We start from the raw sequence: 19,737 nt of genomic DNA, 5'->3' as shown, positions 1-19,737 counted from the left end.
TGTTCTACCAACCTCTCAAAAGACATTTTGGAGTAGGGATATATAGTCTGATTCTTGGTGCCAGTTCTAATAATGTTATTACAAAAATATATATGCATCAGACTCACATGTTAACACTCAAAAAATACAAGCCCATTTTTGTTACATTCATAAATATCATAGATCCACATTAAGACATAAGACAATGACTGCGCTTCTGTGTGCATTTGGCTAAGTTACAGGGGCAAAAAAGTGAGAGAAAGATTAACAATAAAACAATGAATGTTAACCAGGGCGTTTTTTTCAGCCAGAGCTCAGCTCTAGCACCTCTCAAGTGGGTGCCATTGCTATTCTAATAGGACAAGGGAGAAGTTCATGGTGGCCTCCAGCACCTCTTTTTCTAGAAAAATAGCACTGATGTTAACAATGTTTAATAGCTAAGATAATCACCACAACAGTGAATCAATAAGACAGGAGTTAAAGTAAGTACACATTTCAGGAGAATCCAGTTAGCAGACAATTAAGATCAAACATTGATGATGACAGTGGTTGACTAAATTGTCATTGCATTAAAAAATAAAAAATAAAACAAAAATAGCATTGGGGAAATCTGCGGAAAGTTACTGAAAGTGAGACCACTTCACGAAGAGAGGGAACATCAGGGCAATGTGTTTGTGCAGTGTATGTTTAATTAATTAAGCATGAATCCTTTTTCAAACGGGACCCAATGGGTCTAATAAACTACTGCTGCTAATAAAAAAAAATGTCCCGACTGAAAATAGCATGAGTCTCACTTCCCAGAAAAGCAATGACAATGGCATGCGTATGAAGGCGGGCTGGACTCATTCTTTTGGTCCACTGGTTACAGGATATTGTTTAAGGCTAAGCTTTATTCTGGAAATACAGATACACTGTGGTTTTTACAAGTACAGAAGCTTACACATAGTATTACAGTTATTTATGATGTCACTCTGCAAGTTAGCAATTCTGATTCTACTATTTCCCAGGACACATGCTCAACTGGTTTTCAGAAACCAGCAAAATGTCGTATTTCTGGGGAAGTCTCTGTAAATTTCTTCCTGCACAACTCCTTGGATGAGGTTGCATGTGGCTTATTTATAATTATGATGATGATGATTATAAGCTGTTAGTTGCTTTATCTTGCCCAGGGCACGCCAAAGTGATTGATAACCAATCAAATAAACCCAACATAGATACATTACAACCAAGAGGAAAGAGAACAACATTAAAAACATTCTACCCATTTTTAAAAGGCCACAGATAGTTAAAACCAAAGGCCTAGTTATAGGAAAAAGTTTTTACCTGGTGCCTAAAGATATTTAACAATTGCACCAGGCAAGCCTCTCAGGAGAGAGCATTCCACAAATAGGGAGCCACTGCAGAAATGGCCTATTCTTGTGTTGCCACCCTCCAAACCTCTTGTTGAGGGGTACATGAAGAAGGGCCTCATGTGTCATCAAGAAAAAGGTAGCAGAGACTAGAGAGCATTTCTGAATATTTGTCACACTTTTTCATGGGTGTATCATGGGTGCTGTGGTGACATTAGCACTACCGTATTAGCGAGCTTTGCCCTCCATCAGTAGAGCAGCACTTAAATCGTTCCCTATAGTCCCATAGCTGGCCCAATGCCTAATGTAGCATTGCACCCTCAGTCCAAGCTGCAGTCCTATACACATTTCTTTAGAAGATTGCCCTGTTGAACTCAATAGAACTTACTTCTGTGTGGACGTTCATAAGATTGCATTCCAAGTGAAGAAGCTGCCAATAGAGAATCAGTTGTTGTTGTTTTTTAAAAAAAACCCACTATAAAAACAAAAGAGATAAATTATGCCTTTTTCCTTTCTGTATTGAACTAGTATCAACAAACGTATTTACATAGACTGTTGGTTTGATCTGATAAGCCTGCCAACAAAAACCACCATGCTATACAAAAATCTCAAGCAGAATTTTTGGCTTTGGAATACAAGCTTCTGTTTATTCAAAACCATGCAATGCTTGCTTTAAATTGTATTAAAGAAACTGGAGATGCAGAATCAAAGCAACCTTGCTAGCAAATCCACAAAAACATGTTAACCCATGTTGGTCATTTATGGGCCCATCAACAACCTGAAAATAAGAAACAAAACTTCCTATTTTGTGCTTGTAAAAGTTTTCCCATCTGGTTGCTTGGAGGCAATTCTTGCTGACCACAGTTTGAGTGGCTATTATAGAAGCCTGGGCTTAAATAATTCTTAAGGCAGGCATCCCCAAACTTGTCCCTCCAGATGTTTTGGCAGTACAACTCCTATCATCCCTAGCTAACAGGACTAGTGGTCAGGGATGGTGGGAATTGTAGTCCCAAAACATCTGGAGGGCTGAGTTTGGGGATGCCTGTCTTAAGGCATATTTGTGTATGCATTGCATGTAGGTTTGCCTTTTCACAAATCCTACTGGAAAAAAGAGGCGACATTTTATCAGATACTGTAACCACCACAGGAAGGTCAGGGCTGTCATTTAGTTTGGAAATTTGCATAGTAAGAAACAGAAAGAGGAAATGCTTTCAGCACCCATGGTGTCATCACTGCTTCAGCTTTTTTTCTTTTTCATTTTTTGCGATAAGTCAGGTTTACCAGATGTGTTTAATGTACCAGGAAGAGACAAGACAATGAAAATCCCACTGTACACAATTCCACAATTATGCAGAAGTGGTATCTAGTCAAACCTTGGCTCCCGAATGCCTCCGTTTTGGAACATTTCGGCTCCAGAACAATGAAAACCCGGAAGCAAATGCTCCGGTTCTTGAACCTTTCGGAAGCCGAACTGGCTTCTGGAATGGATTAAGTTTGACAACCAAGGTTTGACTGTGAATGAATTTAACATCATGATGAAAATATATATTGGATTATCATAATGTGGAAAAAACCTGCAAAGATAAGGCTGCTTCTAAATTTCACTGCTAATTGTGAGGGGAGTGGGAATCTAACCTTACAAACAACAATTCTCTCATATAGGCACATGCTTTCAGCTAACAACCAACAGTTGGTGTCTGAATGGAATCTTTCCCCTTCTTGGGATATCTGGAAGCATTTAGGACAAAGCAAATTCGTACTAATTTTGGTAAGCAAATGTGTGGCGCCCCACAACAAAATGTTGCAGGAAACTAATTTAGTGACTGCAAATATGTGGAAAAGTACATAAGCATGTCAAAAATGGAACCGTTGATAAACCAATAAAATGTCACATTAGCACCAGAAGTCCTAAATGCATTGACTATTGGAAGCTGCTATATACCAAGGCAGACACGTGATACCTCTAACTCAGCACTATGTACACTGCACTGATTAACAGCAATTATCCCTGGTTTCATTTCCCCCCAATAAATTTTATTAAAGTTTGAAATAAAATATACAAAGGTTAATATCAAATTTTAAAAATAAAAAATATAAGAAACTAATCAAAATAAAAACACAAACCTAGAGGAGGCATAGAAAAAGGGGATGGGAAAAAGAAGAAAGAGGGAAGAAGGAAAGGAAGAGAGAAAAAGATTCTTGGCCTGTCAGCTATATATAGAAAATTATTCAAAACATCCACTCCAAGAAAGCACCCAACAATTGCACTTTCTATAAACCAATACCTTCTTCAGTCCTCAAACCCAGATATCGTAAGTTCATACAGATGCATAGGTGCATACAGATGAAAGAGTCTCTCCCACATCACCACTTGTGGAAACAGATTGCTACTATTTAACTCAGTGTTTTAGCTAGAAGTCCTGCTACTGTGGAGATTAGTGGTTCAGGCTAGTTTTTTAATATGAGACAAGGTAGGGCAGCAGCACCCCAGCTACTGAATATTCACCCACAACAGCTCTTTGCCAGAAAGAAGAAGAAGAGTGTGCTGGTGAACCAGGTGCTTTGCTGCCTTTGCTGTCTTTCAGGTGCTCAGGCATGTGTAGGAGGAATGCTGGGTGTGCCAAGGAACACCCTAATATCTTTTTTTTTAAAGACTTTGCAAGTCCCTGAACTTGCTCAGCTGTAGAAGGGCACTTGCTGCACCATGGCATTACCTGCCTGATCAGGTGCGCCAATCTTTCTAACATGCTCCTCTCAACTGCTAGAGAAGATTAGCTTCATCCACAGATAACAAAGGATTTCATCACTTATTAAAAAATAGCACATGAACTGGGTCTGGCAATATGAGTCTATTAAACCTAAAGATTATCTGAAGAGCTTCTTTGTGCAAGCATATTGAACAAGAGCTATATCTGAAACTGAAGCCTGTTACAATCTTTGGCTAATGGCAGAGCCATTTTCCCAGTGAAACTGTGAGCACTTGTTTAATGTGTCGTTAAGCAACAATCATTTTCCTGGTAGTGTTTGATGTTACTAACGCCAAAAGCTCGCAGATTTTTTCTAGTGACGTGCATACTCCTCAAAGAGTCTCAGAGTTCATGTATCATTGTGATACAAGCAAATAAAATCTCTCTTATCTAGCACATAATTGAGGTGCTATCTGATTCATCAATCTGAGATTAGTTTTGATACAGCTGGTTTCAGCATTGTTCTGTCACTGATACTTCCCACACTCCAAATGCCATTACTAAGCAACAGTAAACACTATTATTTGTATTTTATGAAAATCTCCATTAACTGCAGAGTGCTTTAATATTAGGTATAGATATATAATTCCTAGAGAAGATTCAGGATGTCACTTGAAATATAGTGTGCTTCCAGACGATTCCTTAATATTATAAATGGGCTGTTCAGATATTGCAAATGGGACACTGGCAACATTTTTTATTTATTTATTGGATTTCCTCCAGAAAGAGTAAATCAGAATTAAATAAAGGAGAAATTAAAATACAAGTTGGCATTTTCTATACATGAAGAACACTCATCCTACAATGAATACCTGCCTGACTCTGGAAGCATCTCTGTAAGGAAAACATCCTCTGATAAATACGTTATCTTGTTAATGCCCAAGGAAGTAACAGGTATATAATAAATATGTATTTCTAGACCAACCTCTGTTGAAGAGGAAACTTCCAGGCTTTCATGTTACAGAGAACTTTTTCTGAGACTAGCTTGTTTTAACTCTTAGAAAAGATGGCACGACTAAATTTCTGTTGGGCTACATCAAGAGCTCTGTGTAGCTTATGCCTTGCATTTGCTACTCGGTGACAGATTTTCTATGCTTAAAAAAAAGACTGTTCAGCAATTGCTACAGAACTTAAAAACAGAAAGTAGTGTTGTATATTTTACACACACACCACCACCACCAAGTACCTGACGAACATACACTCATTTATGGGCAGGAAAGACATGAACAACAGTAGTGTCAAAATAGGTGTGGAAATTGAATTATACCAATCCACAGTTAGCATTTGGTGGGAGCAGAAGCACAGATGTGGACAGATTACTATGACTATAAATCAATGCATATACTGTACAGTTCAGCTGAACTGCTGCATTTTTTGTTCAAGGTCATTGCTTATTTTACTATAACTTTTTAAAACTCTAATTACATATATACACTATTTATTCATTATGCTCAGGAAGAGTAATTTAGAACATATGAGAGCCACAGTGATGTAGTGAATGGAGTGGTTTAAAGTCACATCCCTTTCCCTTTTTGAAGTCAAAATAGGATGTCTACTGTTACAGGAAAAAAGAGGTCTCATTCATAAAAACTATGACAGCTACCACTGCAGAATTGCTATCAGATTGGTAAATACTTCTACAAAGGAATTCTTTTTTTTTATAAGATATTTATTAAAGTTTTCAATATATTACAAAAAGAAAAACAAACAAAGTAGAATCAAAAGGGAATACAAAGAATAAAAATAATTAACAGAGTAAAAAGAAAAAGAAAAAAGCAAACCCCTTCCCACCGTGTAGAAAAGAAGAAAAAAGAAAAAAATTCAATAAAAAGAAAACAAAAAAGTGACAAAAATACAAAAAACCCTAACCTTTAAAAACATTTAAAAACAAATTCATTGTTTTCAGACCCTTAACTGTCATTGCCTTCTTTCTTAGACTTCCTCCTCCTCCCTTCCTTTGTATCCTAGTTATTAATTATCCCAGCAAATCCTTTCCATTCCATGTTTCATAAAATTCTGTCATTACATTACCCTAGACTATTTTGATCTTATCTTTCTATAATAGAATAAACCTTAAAATTTAAAACTTAAGTCTTAACCTTACCAGCTTCTTATAATCATAATATTCTTTCATAATTCTTTAAGCATCTTTGCTAAAGCCAGGTAATTTCTTCCAACATTTTTTCTATCATTCATCAACTTTATAAAGCATTCTAGTAATAAGAAAAAAAGAAAGGTACAAACAAATCCAATTTTTTTCCAACGTCCCTTCCTCCTGGTTCCGGTTTTGTCAGTCCTTATTCTCATCAGACTAGCCCATTAACCTGGTAGCCTTATGTCCGAGGCCCTCAAGTCACTTCCATGGCCCTTCCGCGGCTCTTCTTCATATTTGTAGCTGTAATTTCCCTTATCTCCTGCTCGTGGTAACTCCAGCTTGACAATGTCTCTTGCTCGTGGTAGCTCCAACTTGACAATGTTTTTAACCCTTCTCGACAGATCAGACCCTTTTCCGTATTCGTCGCTGCTTTCCATGTAGAATTTAAAAGCAAGTTTCAAGGGCCCTCCAAAATTGAGAGCCCCTGTAGTCCCAAACATTTCGCAGCCCATTACCATATTTAAAAAGTCCAGACATCCCAACATAGGGGGGTCAATCTAGCCCCCCAGGAATTCTACTCATCATGACGTTTATGACCCATGTTTCTTGGAAGAAAACGTGTTTTGCTGACTTCTTTGAAATAATCCAGTGGTCCAGCAAAACAGGGTTTGTTTCTTTACTCTTTTGTGATTCCATGCATCATTTTTAATGCATGCATACTCTATGATATAGATTTTTTAATTGTTCCTCTGAATCAATACACTTTCTAACACCTTCAAAAATCTATAAAACAGCACCCTAATTAGCTTCCTTGGTTGCCTAGAACTATACAGGTTCTCTGAACACAGCATAATTATACTGGAAAACTGCAAAAAAATTGATGTTCCAGCTGTACTACAGAAAGAAACATGGGCTAATACCCTTAAGTATGACTAGTATTTCTAACAAGTACTGTAGTACACACTGTAAGGTAAAGCTTGAGAGGCTGCCGGGTGTGGGGCAGTGATCTAGGAAAGAGCTATAACACCAATTTGTGTTTTTTTGTTTTTGTTTTTTTTAAATGCTACATAAATCAAGAGTAGACATTTATTTTGTATTCAAGAGTACATACACAGTGAATCAAAAAATATTGCAGTAGAGGTTTATGAAATTTAATGTTAATGCATTTCCTTATAAAACTGCAAAGCATTAGCTGTAGTCATTTGCACATGGAAATAGAGATATTTGGGTTATGGTATATATGCAACAGGCACCATGACAGATTGTAATTTCAAATCTTCCACTGCACAAACTCATTTCCAGTGCTAAGGCATTTTTCCAGAAACCAGTTTCTTCCACAATAGTAATTTACCAGTTATCAAACTCATACACATATTGTTTGCTTACCCTGAGGTTTAACACGTCAGTGGAAATTCAAGCAAATCTATATGTAATACAAATTTTTTTTATCATTGAGATCAATGCATTAGTGTCAGCTTGGTTAGGTTTTTAGCCAGAAAAGGTGGTATAGAGAAACCAAGCTAGAAACAGTCCCATGCGGCCGTTTGAGTGCAATTTCCAAGTGCCTTCCTCACTCCACCCCCCACAGTTAAGTTGCCTTCAGTTCTTCTTCAACACTTCAATGCAGCTTTGTATGAGAGAAACATTATTCTTAGTACGGACTGTGAATTTCACTTTGTCTTTTTCACTGAGAGCATCAGGGATATCAATCTGCAGTGAAGGGTCAATATTTAGATCCACAGAAACAGACCTCATCATGTTCTAGCTCTCGGCTTCTCCTTTTCCACCCGCCTCCTATAACACCAGTTTGTTAAAGCATTAAACTGTCATGCTGAATGGAATAGGGTAAGGAGGTATAATCTACTTATCTCAATATCAGAAATGATATAATCTACCTATCTCAATACCAGAAAGGAAAGGGGGGCTCACAGTAGCCGTTTTCTCTCTTTGTACACTTGACTGGATCCATTCTTCGAAAGCCATATGCGTAAAAAGTTATATGCAAAGAAGTGCATAGTACACCTGTGCACGCTCTGCGTGTGTGTGTGTGTGTGTGAGAGAGAGAGAGAGAGAGAGAGAGAGAGAGAGAGAGAGTACAGGGAGCCATTGCTCAGTGCTGGAGCAAAAGGTCAAAAGTCCTTGAGAGCCCTATGCCCATGACTTTGTGCAGGAAATGCAGCAGATCATAGGAATGGACTTTAAAGGGAGTTTTAAAATCATGCAGGGGAAATGTTTTTCTCACTGGCTGCCATTTGTTTTCATTTACTTGCTACATCAAACAGAGCTACCTCTGCAAAGAAGCCCCCCACCCCAAATGTGAAAGGACTCCAGGCTTCCAAAAGAACATTTGATCATGTTGAAACCAGTGAAGAGGACAAATTCTGTTTGCTTTTCGTCTATGAAAAATGAAGGTTTGAAGTGGATCTGCAGGGAGCAGCAGGAACAAACAAACTTGACATTTTTACTCTGTTTATCTTTCAAATGGAGAGCTCTTGAAGATACATTCTCACTTGCATGATTCATTATGTTGGCACAACTGTGCAATCGTAAGCACACTGATTCAAAATTAAGTGTCCCAATGGAACTTAATTTTCTAATAAGTGTTATGGTCACAGAGGCTAATCCTGAACACTATGGCAATCCTAGGCGTTTTTACTATGCTGTAAGTATGTCCCATTGAACTCCGTGCAATTTACTTCTGAGTAGTAATGTGAGAAATTTGTTATCACTTTAAGGCAAACCTACCTAATTTTCTAAACCTGTGAACTGAAGCACAGTCGTTATTAAAAATCTGCACTTTTCCAAATTTTGTGGCAGTTTCCTAGTCAAAAATACAATTTTAATTTTATATTGGTTTTATGTATTATATTGAAAGATGCTTTGAAGGAAAGTAATACTAAGTGCAATAAATAATAATAATTGATGATACAGTCTTAAATCATATTCATTCTAAGCACACCCAATAGTTCATAAAAAAAAAACCAAAGGCTAAACCCTTTACAATAGCAGTGAATCTGTTGTTTGGTCATGGTCATCTCATTATTATGTGATTGTATCCTACAGTTTGTGAGTCCCCTTATCTAAGGACGCTGGCCCAAGAATTCTCCTGCAAGGTTTCTGCTGCAATTTGGTCTGCTGGGAGTGTGCATTGCGGTGAGACGCAAAGGCCCACCCATTGAGCTTCCATGTATGCACCGAAGCACCTCAAACTGAAGTTCCCTGGCCTCCCTGAAAATCTGGAGCACGCCAGTAACACTGCTGTCCAGTAATTGCATGGCAATCACTTATTTGATGGATGAGCAAAACTACAGTCTCCATGTTGTTCAATAGCTGCTGAACTACACCAGCTCACGCACCATGCCAAATTCCTAAGAAGGACACAGCTCTGTTTTATGTCAAGGCAACTTCAACAGGGTGCCTCAAGGCAAATCAGCACTACTGATGACTGACTGATAAGACTGTCCTTTCTGGAATTCTCCCCTCCCTTTTCTCCAGCAGCTTTTCCGCACAGCTGCATTCAACTTCTTATATTTGCTCAAGAAGAGTAATTTCTGCTTACAAGACTGCAAAAGAACAAACTAAACTTTTAACCTAACAAAAATAGGACACAACAAAACCAGTATGTGTTCTAAGCACAGGCCAAACATACAGGCTGTTTTGTTTTTCTTCCCAATTTGGGGAGGGAGGGTTGTCTTCCAAAGCAGAGACCTGCCTTGTCCTCATAAGACAGAATCTCTATTAAAAATAAAAATAAAAAGTTTATCACGTTACTTAAGACTAGATAGGGGATGTGGGGAACCTCAACTCTATGCCACACCCTCTTTCCCCAGGCCACACCCTCTTTGAAATGTTTTTGCCTCACAAGAATGTGTCCTTGAACTCTAATATTGTGGATTGTGCAATCACATTATGTGCTGTGATGAATGCATTATATGAAGATGGAAACACCGAGTTTCCGAAGATATAAACCATAGCACCTCTGTGGAAAACATATTGAGTATATGCAACATATGGGAAGTGACAATGCATTTATCACACTAAAGATGGATGGCCTTATTTCCATAAGATCTTAGTGCTTGACTCCACCGAATAAGCAGCCCATTTGGTACAAGAGAAGGTAATAAGTTAAGTTCAATAAAAAAGGCAAATATGTCCCAATTTATACCAGAACCTTAAGGTAAAGACAAAGAACCCAGAGAGGAACACAGTATGAATCAACAATGTAACTGAAAACTAATGTAGACATTGCAGAACTCAATGCAATTATGATGTAGCTAGGTGAGAACAGATGTGTTTATTGCAACTGGAATAATTGTGGGTTCTACTTTATCACCAGAAGGCAAAAGGGAATGAAGTTGTAATGGCTTAGTCATTTAATATCTGGTCATCATAACTCCCAGCTCCACCAGCCTCAGCCTTGGTAAGTGGCTAAACAAACCATCTCAGGATTCATGTTATGTGCAACCCTAAAAACTATGCTATACCACATGTTGTAGCACAATCTACACAAGATAAATGCTAATAGCTTTCAAAAGAAGCAGTAAAATACATAAAGGCTACCCCTTAATTCTCCATCTCCTGTTGTAAATTCTTTTGGAAGAGTAGCTGATAAGTGGTGATAATGGCCATTCTCATGTAATAGTTAGAGCAGAGCCTGGGAATCTCCAGCCCATGGGTCTAATTACCATACTGGTCAGCACCAATCACAATACTGGTGCTAGAGTGCATCTTCAAAGGAGGTCCTCTTAGTGCCGATCAGCTGAGAGGTGCTGAGAGGTAGCCTCATTGAAGTCCATTTTGTAGGCAGGCATGGTTGTGTTTTGAACTAGGATGCCAAGAGAACCAGCTTCAGATCTCCAGCTCATCCATGAAACTTTCTGGCTGACTTGGGCCAGTTGCTTTCTCACAGGGTGTCTCTAATGATAAAATGGGAGAAGAGAGCCATACTGCACTGAGTTTCTTCAATGTAAATAAGTACATACATTTTTTAAAATGCAGATTGACCCATGGTTTCTTGCCACACAAGATTTATCCTTTTCTCTTTCTCTTTTTTTAAAGGATCAGATAGTATGTGCTGGGAAAGACCTCTGTATGATGAGACCCTGGAAAATTGCCAGATACAACAGACAACACTGCAGGGGTAAGGAATTTTTTTTCTTTCCCCAGGTCATGTTTGCTTCTAGGCCACTTTCCAGTGGTGGGCAGGGTCAGAGAAAAAGGTTGGTGGACTAATGAACGCAATGTTCTATTTGGCAACCCAAATTTAATTGTGCAGGCATAATAGAATAATGTTGAATTCCAGTTATTAAATGGGGCTTGAGCTAGGAGAGACTGGCTGGGTAGTTACATTTTAAAAAAATATGTTAATTAATATTTTAAACTTGGAAAACTGGGATAGAAGAAGAATTAGGAGTTTCCTTAGACTAATGGATGGGAGAGAAATTTGATTCAGTTTACATTTAAAGGTGGACCTATCTAACTTGTACTCTCTGAAACAAGATGTTAACTGAAATGAAGCCATTCTTTGACATTTGTACATTTCTGAATTTTGCTGTACAGAACTCTCCAGCCAAGCAATGTGTAAGAATAACATATATTAGTGAAAATGACATACAAAAATGCATTAGATTAGTGAAATCCCATCCTTAGACCAAGAGAAGAAGTCTGCGTTCTGCAACATTTTTACTTGATGTTTTCCCATTAAAGTCAACAGAAATGATCCTGAATAACTAGGCTTCAGGGTTACAACTGAAAGGATTAGGTCATAAAGGGTAAGCTATTTAGAGATTTAGAGCTGCAATTAGCATTAACCCAGGTGCAGCCATGGTTCAGGCCATGGGAAAAAAGGCAACTCTAATTCATCATATAAGTGCTTATCACTCACATATTAAGTTTCCATTCATCAACTCTTGGGCTGAATGATATTCCATGTGTGGGTGACAACATATTTGGAATTACCCCAGCCATATGTTTTTTAATAAAAAAATTCCTTCCTGTAGCACCTTAAAGACCAACTAAGTTAGTTCTTGGTATAAGCTTTCGTGTGCATGCACACTTCTTCAGATATGTTTTTTAGATATACTGAGTTCAATTCTGCTTTTGGATATAGTCAGAGAATTTGAAATACAACCATCAGTTTAAAGGAAGGGGACATGTATTCCTTCAGATTTTTGATTTATTTTTTTTTACCCCTGAAAAAGAGGACTCTGTCTATCCATAATCCATTTTTTCAATAGTTATTGGAATACAGCTGCAACCAGGGAAACAAAGTCAAGGCAAGGGTTCTATATTGTATCTTAGACACAAGGAGTCTTATGATACTTTAAAGTGTAATCCTAGGCATATCTGCTCAGAAGTAAGTCCACGGAGTTCAGTGTAGCTCACTCCCAGAATAGAGTATAATGGCATTAGCTTTCATTGTCTAGCATCTACTTAATCAGATGCAATAAGTTATTTTCAGCTGACAAGTTTATATAGCCCATGAAAAATTTAGTTGTTTATTTATAAAGTTTTCATCCCACCTATTGTCCTAAGTCCCCAGGGCCCAACAGGTCACAACAGTGAAAGACATGAACATTCAACAAGACATTAAAACATAATAGGAGCTTTTCTTATACTGTGATTCACCATCCAAGCCTGTGTTGTCTACACTGGCTGGCAGCAGCTCTCCAGGATTTCAGACAGCAACCTCTCCTAGCCTTAACTGGAGATGTCAGGGATTGACATTCAATTGACCTCCCTCTGGCTCAGATCCTGAGGTCTACCAGGACAGAGAACTGGAGGGGCAAAATAGTGGTGAGTTCGGCACAGTGCAAACACACCAGTGGAGCCAATCCGGTGCTCCTGCCTGTGTTTGCACTGCACTGACCTCCCCCACTTCTATCCCAGAATGGAGCAGCAACTCAGCCAAAGAGAAGTAAGTTCAACAGAACGTATTCCCAGGTAAGTATGTCTAGGATTGAAGTCGTACTGCATCTTACACAGAGATGGACCAATTTATCCTTTCACTCAAAAACATTTTTGCATCAAAATTCTGCTCTGGCTGTCTGTAGGTAACTTTATATTTAAAGATGCAGCAATGCATGGGACTCATTAAATATCCTGCTTAAACAAATGTGAAACTTGAGAATGTCAGTGTCAGCAAAAGACGCCCTGAAATCCGGTTAGAGAAACACTCCCAAGAGAAACAAAGAATGGCTCAACAAATACGTTGTTATGAAATACAGCAAGGGTGGCAGGGACACAAGCACAAAGCAAAAGGATTAGCGAGTATATGGACAAATACAGTGGTACCTTGGTTTAAGAACAGCTTAGTTTATGAACAACTTGGATCAAGAATGCTGCAAACCCAGAAGTAGGTGTTTTGGTTTGTGAACTTTGCCTTGGAAGCAGAACATGTTTCGCTTCCTGTTGAGTGTGTTCCATTTGTAAAATGAGTCCCCCACTGCTATGGCAAAGCATGCCTTGGTTGAATAATGCTTTGGTTTAAGAACGGACTTCTGGAACGGATTAAATTCATAAACCAAGGTACCACTGTATATCTGTTTCCAAAATGGGAACAAACAACACATCATTCCTTAAGTCTCTAGTCCTTGATTTAAACTGAATGGTTTTTAACAGGGGTGATTAAAAGGTAGAATAGACATTTTTAGAATTTGATCAGCTCCTTATGCAGACAAAGATCAAACGACCTTGCTAGTGCAAAACCCATTCAATGAAGCAGCACATGTCCAAGAATGTCCAGAAATGTTCCATATCCTTCAGAATGAAGGCACAGAATTTTTCCTCAAATGAAACTAACATATGACATGATGAATAAGTATTAAAGCTAGGGCCTTGACTCTCATTTCTTCTACAGGGATTCCTTTTTAGCTCCCTCCCCCCTGCCCAATTTTTATTCATTCCTGCTACTTAGACAAATTTGCTTTCTTTAGAGGTGGGGAATCTCAGGGCTGGGGGCTGAATGTGGCCTTCCAGGGTCATCAGAACTCCCTGAATCAAAGTGTTTTTGCTTGGTTATAATGTATTTGGAATGCCTGGCCAGAATTCTGATAATGCCTCTTGCTTGTCTGGATGGAGAACAAATAGGTGTGTGAAGAAACTAGATAAGGGTAAAATTTACATTTGTTGTTTCACTCACTCTTGCCTTGCCCTCCACTGGTATGTAACCCTCAAAAGGCTTTCCAGAAATTAATGTGGCCCTTAGGTTGAAAAAGATTTCCCCTCTTTTGCTTTAGATCATGCATTTCTCCAGATTTTGTAACCTAATTGTTGACAATGGCCAAACAGTCCTTCCCCCAAACACTTGGAATTTTAACAAGTTTCCCTATCTTATCTTTACATGTCTTAATTTGTAAGAGTGCTTTTCCACAGAAAACAGGAAAACGAAACAGAACCTCTATATTCTGAAGAATTTGGAACAGTGTAGCAGAAAGATGCAGACTCTAAGTAGGAGGCTAAATTATTGAAACTTCAGACCAAACCCAGAGACCTTGCAATTGTAACAGTAAGATTAACAGGTGTATTAAGCAATGTTTCTTAAAATGATACTCCCTTTGTGGGGTACTAATGCCACTTGCTTCTGAAGCCACTGCAAGACAGACTATAATGATCTGAAAGAATGCAGTGGATAGCAGGCAAAGAGAAGTCTTCAGCCAACAGTGATGAGGGATGCAGCTACCATGTGAATGTTGTAACTATGTGGTGGTTACAAAAAGACACAAATGCCCCTATTTTCATCTGTGAAATGTTGGAGGATATTAAGGATCAGTATCTAGAAAGGCAGATTTTGCAGCTAGCAAATGGGGATGAAAAAGCTAAGCAGGTCTGAACTAGTAGCAATGGTATCAGCAGCAGAACATCTCACAGCACATGACCTCTTTGTTGAGCATTTTTCTCAATTTGTTTGCAGATGGATTAGTAAACACTGGCTATTTAAGAAGCATTCTGATCTGTTTGCGGGGAGGTTGGATGATCCCACACTTTCCAGTGCACTGTCCTCTCACTTTTCTGGTAACAGAAAGTCCATGGGGGGTGGTGAATTTGCTATGCAAGACCTCGTAATCAACTATAACTGCGCAATTTGCTGCTCTCCAACTGAGTCCCAGACTCAGAATATAACAATCTGAAAGAGCCCCAGGACAAGGGCTGTTCATACAGCCCAAAATGTTCACACAGGATTTTCTTTGCATATAGTGCCAAACTAGAAGCAGATATATACAGTTGCATAACGTGAGAGTCTTTGAGTTGCAGAACTATAATCATAAATCTAAATACAATAGTGATTGCGCTAACAGAGAAACTTCTAAATCAGCAACAGAGAAACTGAGATCAATATGAGATCAAGACCTGAGAAACAAGAAGATTAATGCATGCATTCAGTACACACAGAAATCATATTCGGCTCCTGCAAAAGATCAAATGAATTATTATAACACACCTATGTTGCTTCACTGATAATCTGCAATATGTTGCACAACTATACTTTTATTTTATGACTGCTCACAGCATCTGTTTTTAACAACGCCATAGAACACAGCAATAAACTGTGTCATTTCCTTAATAAACCCTAGGTGTTTACACAGTCTGCAAGTTCACCAAGTAAACAGACAGCATAAGGAGGAACTTTAAACATAATTATTTTAGCTTTCAAGGAAACATGAGCTTCAAAATGCATTATTTAAAAATAAAATTAAATACCTAAAATTGCATTTTACATTCTACATACAAGTGATTTGTCAAAGACATATGTATAAAAACGAAAACCCCGCATTTTGCACTCCAGGTTTCCAACAGATCATTAGATACTGGATTAAGAAACAGAAGGAAGTATAGCTTCACCCCCCATCCCTTCATTTGGTTGGCCTTCATTAGAGACAAGCCTTTCTTGTGGCAGGCCCTATGCTGTAGAACTCCCAATCTGTACAGGTTCGGCAGTAACTATCCCTGCCTTATTTTAAACATCTTCTGAAAACCACATTGTTCAAACAGGTCTTTTCTTTAAACAAACCAGTACATAAGAACACAATAATCACCTGCTGGATGAGGCCAATGGCCCATCTAGTCCAGTATCCTGTTCTCACAGTGGCCAACCAGATGCCTGTGGGAAACCAGGGAGCAGAACACGAGCATGAAAGATTCCTCTCCAGCCATTGGTATTTGGGAACATTGCTGCCTCCAGCTGTGGCAGCAGAGTAAAGCCATCATGGATAGTAGCCATTAAAAGTCCTCTCTATGAATTTGTCTAATCCTCTTTTAAAGACATCCCAGGTGGAATCTACACACATATTAAAAATGTTCTGAAATTGCTTTTTTTAAGCGTTTTTTTTTAAATATATTGAATTTTCCATCGCCATCCAGTGTCACATTGTATACTGAACTTAAAACACACTGAAAACGTTCTATTTGCTGCTGTATAGCTGAGTCTCAAGGGGGACGCGGGTGGCGCTGTGGGCTAAAGCCTCAGCGCCTAGGGCTTGCCGATCGAAAGGTCGGCGGTTCGAATCCCCGCGGCGGGGTGCGCTCCCGCTGCTCGGTCCCAGCGCCTGCCCACCTAGCAGTTCGAAAGCACCCCCGGGGGCAAGTAGATAAATAGGTACCGCTTACCAGCGGGAAGGTAAACGGCGTTCCGTGTGCGGCTCTGGCTCGCCAGAGCAGCGTTGTCACGCTGGCCACGTGACCCGGAAGTGTCTCCGGACAGCGCTGGCCCCCGGCCAATAGATGTGAGATGGGCGCACAAACCCCAGAGTCTGTCAAGACTGGCCCGTTCGGGCAGGGGTACCTTTACCTTTTACCTTTAGCTGAGTCTCAAGTTGATGGCCATCATTGCATCCTGGGGGAGCGAGCTCCATAGTTAGACCCTGTGTTTGGTGGCTGGGAAAAAGCTAAATTCCATGCTATGGATCATTAGGAAATAAAACTGCCAATATCATAATGCCGTTATGCAAATCTATGGTGCAACCACATAGGGACAAGTATCATTGCCCTTCCATAGGTTCTCAAAACCTGTTGCTATATTAAGCTTGCTTTGTTGCCAGCTTAATTTTTCATTTATATAAGCCTGAGCAGTTTTGCCTAAGGCTGCAAACCAATTCACACTTAGAGTGCTTCCCTAAGTGGCTGCTAATTGCAGACCCAAAGCTGCTCAAGTGCACACTTAATCCAGATTTCCCATTTAATCCAGATTTACAATTTACATGGAAAGAGTGGTTCTGAATTAAATGGGGAGGGATATGGGACAGCATTTTGATGATGATGATGACAATGATGTTGTGTAGAATATGCAGAAAACTTGCAGGCACAAGCAGCACCGAGTGTACAATAAACTGTATTGTGCAAGTGTTCTTACTTGCAAAGAAATGTGCAAGACTGGGTTCTAAGGGGACAAATTCAATTCAGTTCACATTTAAAGGTGAGCCTACATAATTCACACTTTCTGAAACAGTATGCGAACTGAAATGCAGCTGTCCCTTTGAAATTCATACTTCTTTAAATTTTGAATAGCAGTTCTCCAGTTCTCTTGTGGGCAAGAATGATATACTGGGGTGAAGTGCCCATAAAAACTCATATAAATGAAAATAACACAGAAAAATGCATTATTTTAGGTGAGACTGCTTTGCAAAAATGCGTGCATTTGGTAAAATTGCATATCAAAATGTGTATTTAGGAGACATGTACACTAAACTGCTGGTGAATGCTCATGAAGACTTGAAAAAAAGGCATGTTGATGATATGATGCAGAAAAATTAGAAACAGTGATAAATGAAATAGACAAATTTGCCCATCCCTAGCTGTAAGTGGTTTCATTTCTTTAAAACATTGTCCCTCTGCCCTCTGCCCAGTGTACAGCTAAACAATTTCCCGGAATAGTACCCTGCAAAGAGGAAAATCAGACAAGAGGAGCCTAGGAATACTGACTCCACAGTGGGAGTGCGTATTTATCAAAAGGAGCAATGTAATAAGGAGAGAGAAGGGAAACAAGAAAAACACAGCAGCCACTGTTTTATTCTTGGCATCGAGCCCACATGAACACAATTTCACAAGACAACATTTTTACTAATGCTGGGCTCCAGCTTTTGCCGTGTCCACAAAAAAGTGATGCCAATTCACATCTGTTTCTGAAAAGCAAATTACCTAGGATGTCACAGGTTTTCAAGCATTTCAGAATCCTGCAACTGGATTAAAACAAGCAATAAATCATTTGGCATGTTCTATCTATGTATCACATTCACAAGACCACATTCTGCCTCTTGGGCACCATAGTCAAACCAAACAACAAGCAGGATTATAAAATGGTGACTATAAAGCCTTTGCAGCTAAATAAAGTAAATTTTCACTCCTGTACTGGAAAAGGTTGATAATTCTAGAAGGAGGGTTATCGTTTTTGTTGTTACTATGTTATGTATTTTTGCGTTTTTTATATTGTAAACCAAATTACTCAAACAAGGCAAAGTGCTCCTTGCATGAATATTTTCAATACACTGTAATTTACAGGAAGTCTTTTCAAAAAGGGTAGCTAAGCAAAGAAGAAATGAACTTGTATGCAGAATGCATTGTGAAATGAAAAGGAAAAGCTCCAAACCACAAAGTATTCAGTGACATGAAAAAATGCTGAGGAAAAGGGCCAAGGGATTAGAATAAAGAGAAGTGGCTTTCAAGCACTAGGACATAGTTTTGCACATATTAGAGATAACTAGTCTAGACAGGAGTAGGGTGGTGTGGATTCCAAGTGCTCCTTCAAAACCAGACCCTGAGTGGTAGTGACATTTTCTGGTCAATATTAAAGGGCAAATGCATATTTCCAAGTTTGTTCGTGTTTAAGGGAATTCCTTCTTTTTTCTTTTTCTTTTTAGTATTTTAAAGATCCAAAGGAACAGCAATCTGAACTGAAAGACACATTAGAGTATGCATTCCCTATTGTCAAGCACCTTCTTTCAGTGTATCAGTGACCAAGCACTTTAGCCTGAAGAGCTGTATTGTGTTAGCATTCAGATGTTCAGATGCTACTCAAACACTACAAATGGCAGGGCTTTTTCCCAGCTTCGTAACCAACTGTAGGTCTGTGAAAGGTGCCAACAATTTCTAAGTGATTTTTCAACATCTACAGAAAATGTCAGTTCCCATAATTCTTTGGGGGAACCCATGACAGTATGATTAAAAAAACCAAAAGTGTGTATTTATTTTATTTTAAATATTTATAAACTGGACCAGCAGTATAACAATAAAACATAAATCACATTGCATATCATTATGTTACAACATATAATCTAAAACTAACAAGAAAGCCCCTGCAAAATCCTATAATACATTGCAATTTAATTTAGCTAGCATAAAACCATTTCCAAAGCCAAAGTAAAATAATAAAATACTACCATGTCTAACAGACACACTGCTGTACATATTCTATGAGAAAAAATGCAATTAGTAGTTTCTAATTAAAAACAAAGGTGGTTGTGTTGGTCCATAAGAAAAAGCTGCAGTCCATAGTTGGGTAATGCCTTTATTATAGGTAGGGATGGAGGAGGAATTTGTACTTTTTGAAATGACAAGCAAAACACAATCATCCTTC

General features: G+C 38.7%; 1 protein-coding gene across 3 annotated transcripts in view; it reads right to left on the bottom strand.

Moving 5' to 3' along the window:
* SLC44A3 (solute carrier family 44 member 3) overlaps positions 1-3,865 on the bottom strand; it is an 84,730-nt gene extending 80,865 nt beyond the window's left edge. Inside the window, exon 1 of one of the 3 annotated variants that reach the window (XM_082227861.1) lies at positions 3,614-3,865. Coding sequence is in view for 2 of the 3 variants with exons in the window: in XM_082227860.1 (XP_082083986.1) it covers positions 1,717-1,734 (18 nt within the window). In the remaining variant the exon portion in view is untranslated. Of the gene's footprint in view, positions 1-1,716; positions 3,591-3,613 lie in introns of those variants that run through there. The other 2 variants (XM_082227860.1, XM_082227858.1) reach the window with 2 other exon arrangements.
* Positions 3,866-19,737: the final 15,872 nt, after the last annotated feature.

The sequence above is a fragment of the Podarcis vaucheri genome (assembly GCF_965113315.1).
Source record: "Podarcis vaucheri genome assembly, chromosome: 6".
Lineage (NCBI taxonomy): Eukaryota > Metazoa > Chordata > Lepidosauria > Squamata > Lacertidae > Podarcis > Podarcis vaucheri.
Note: the sequence above shows the minus strand (reverse complement) of the source record. Positions and strands in the feature narration are given on the sequence as shown.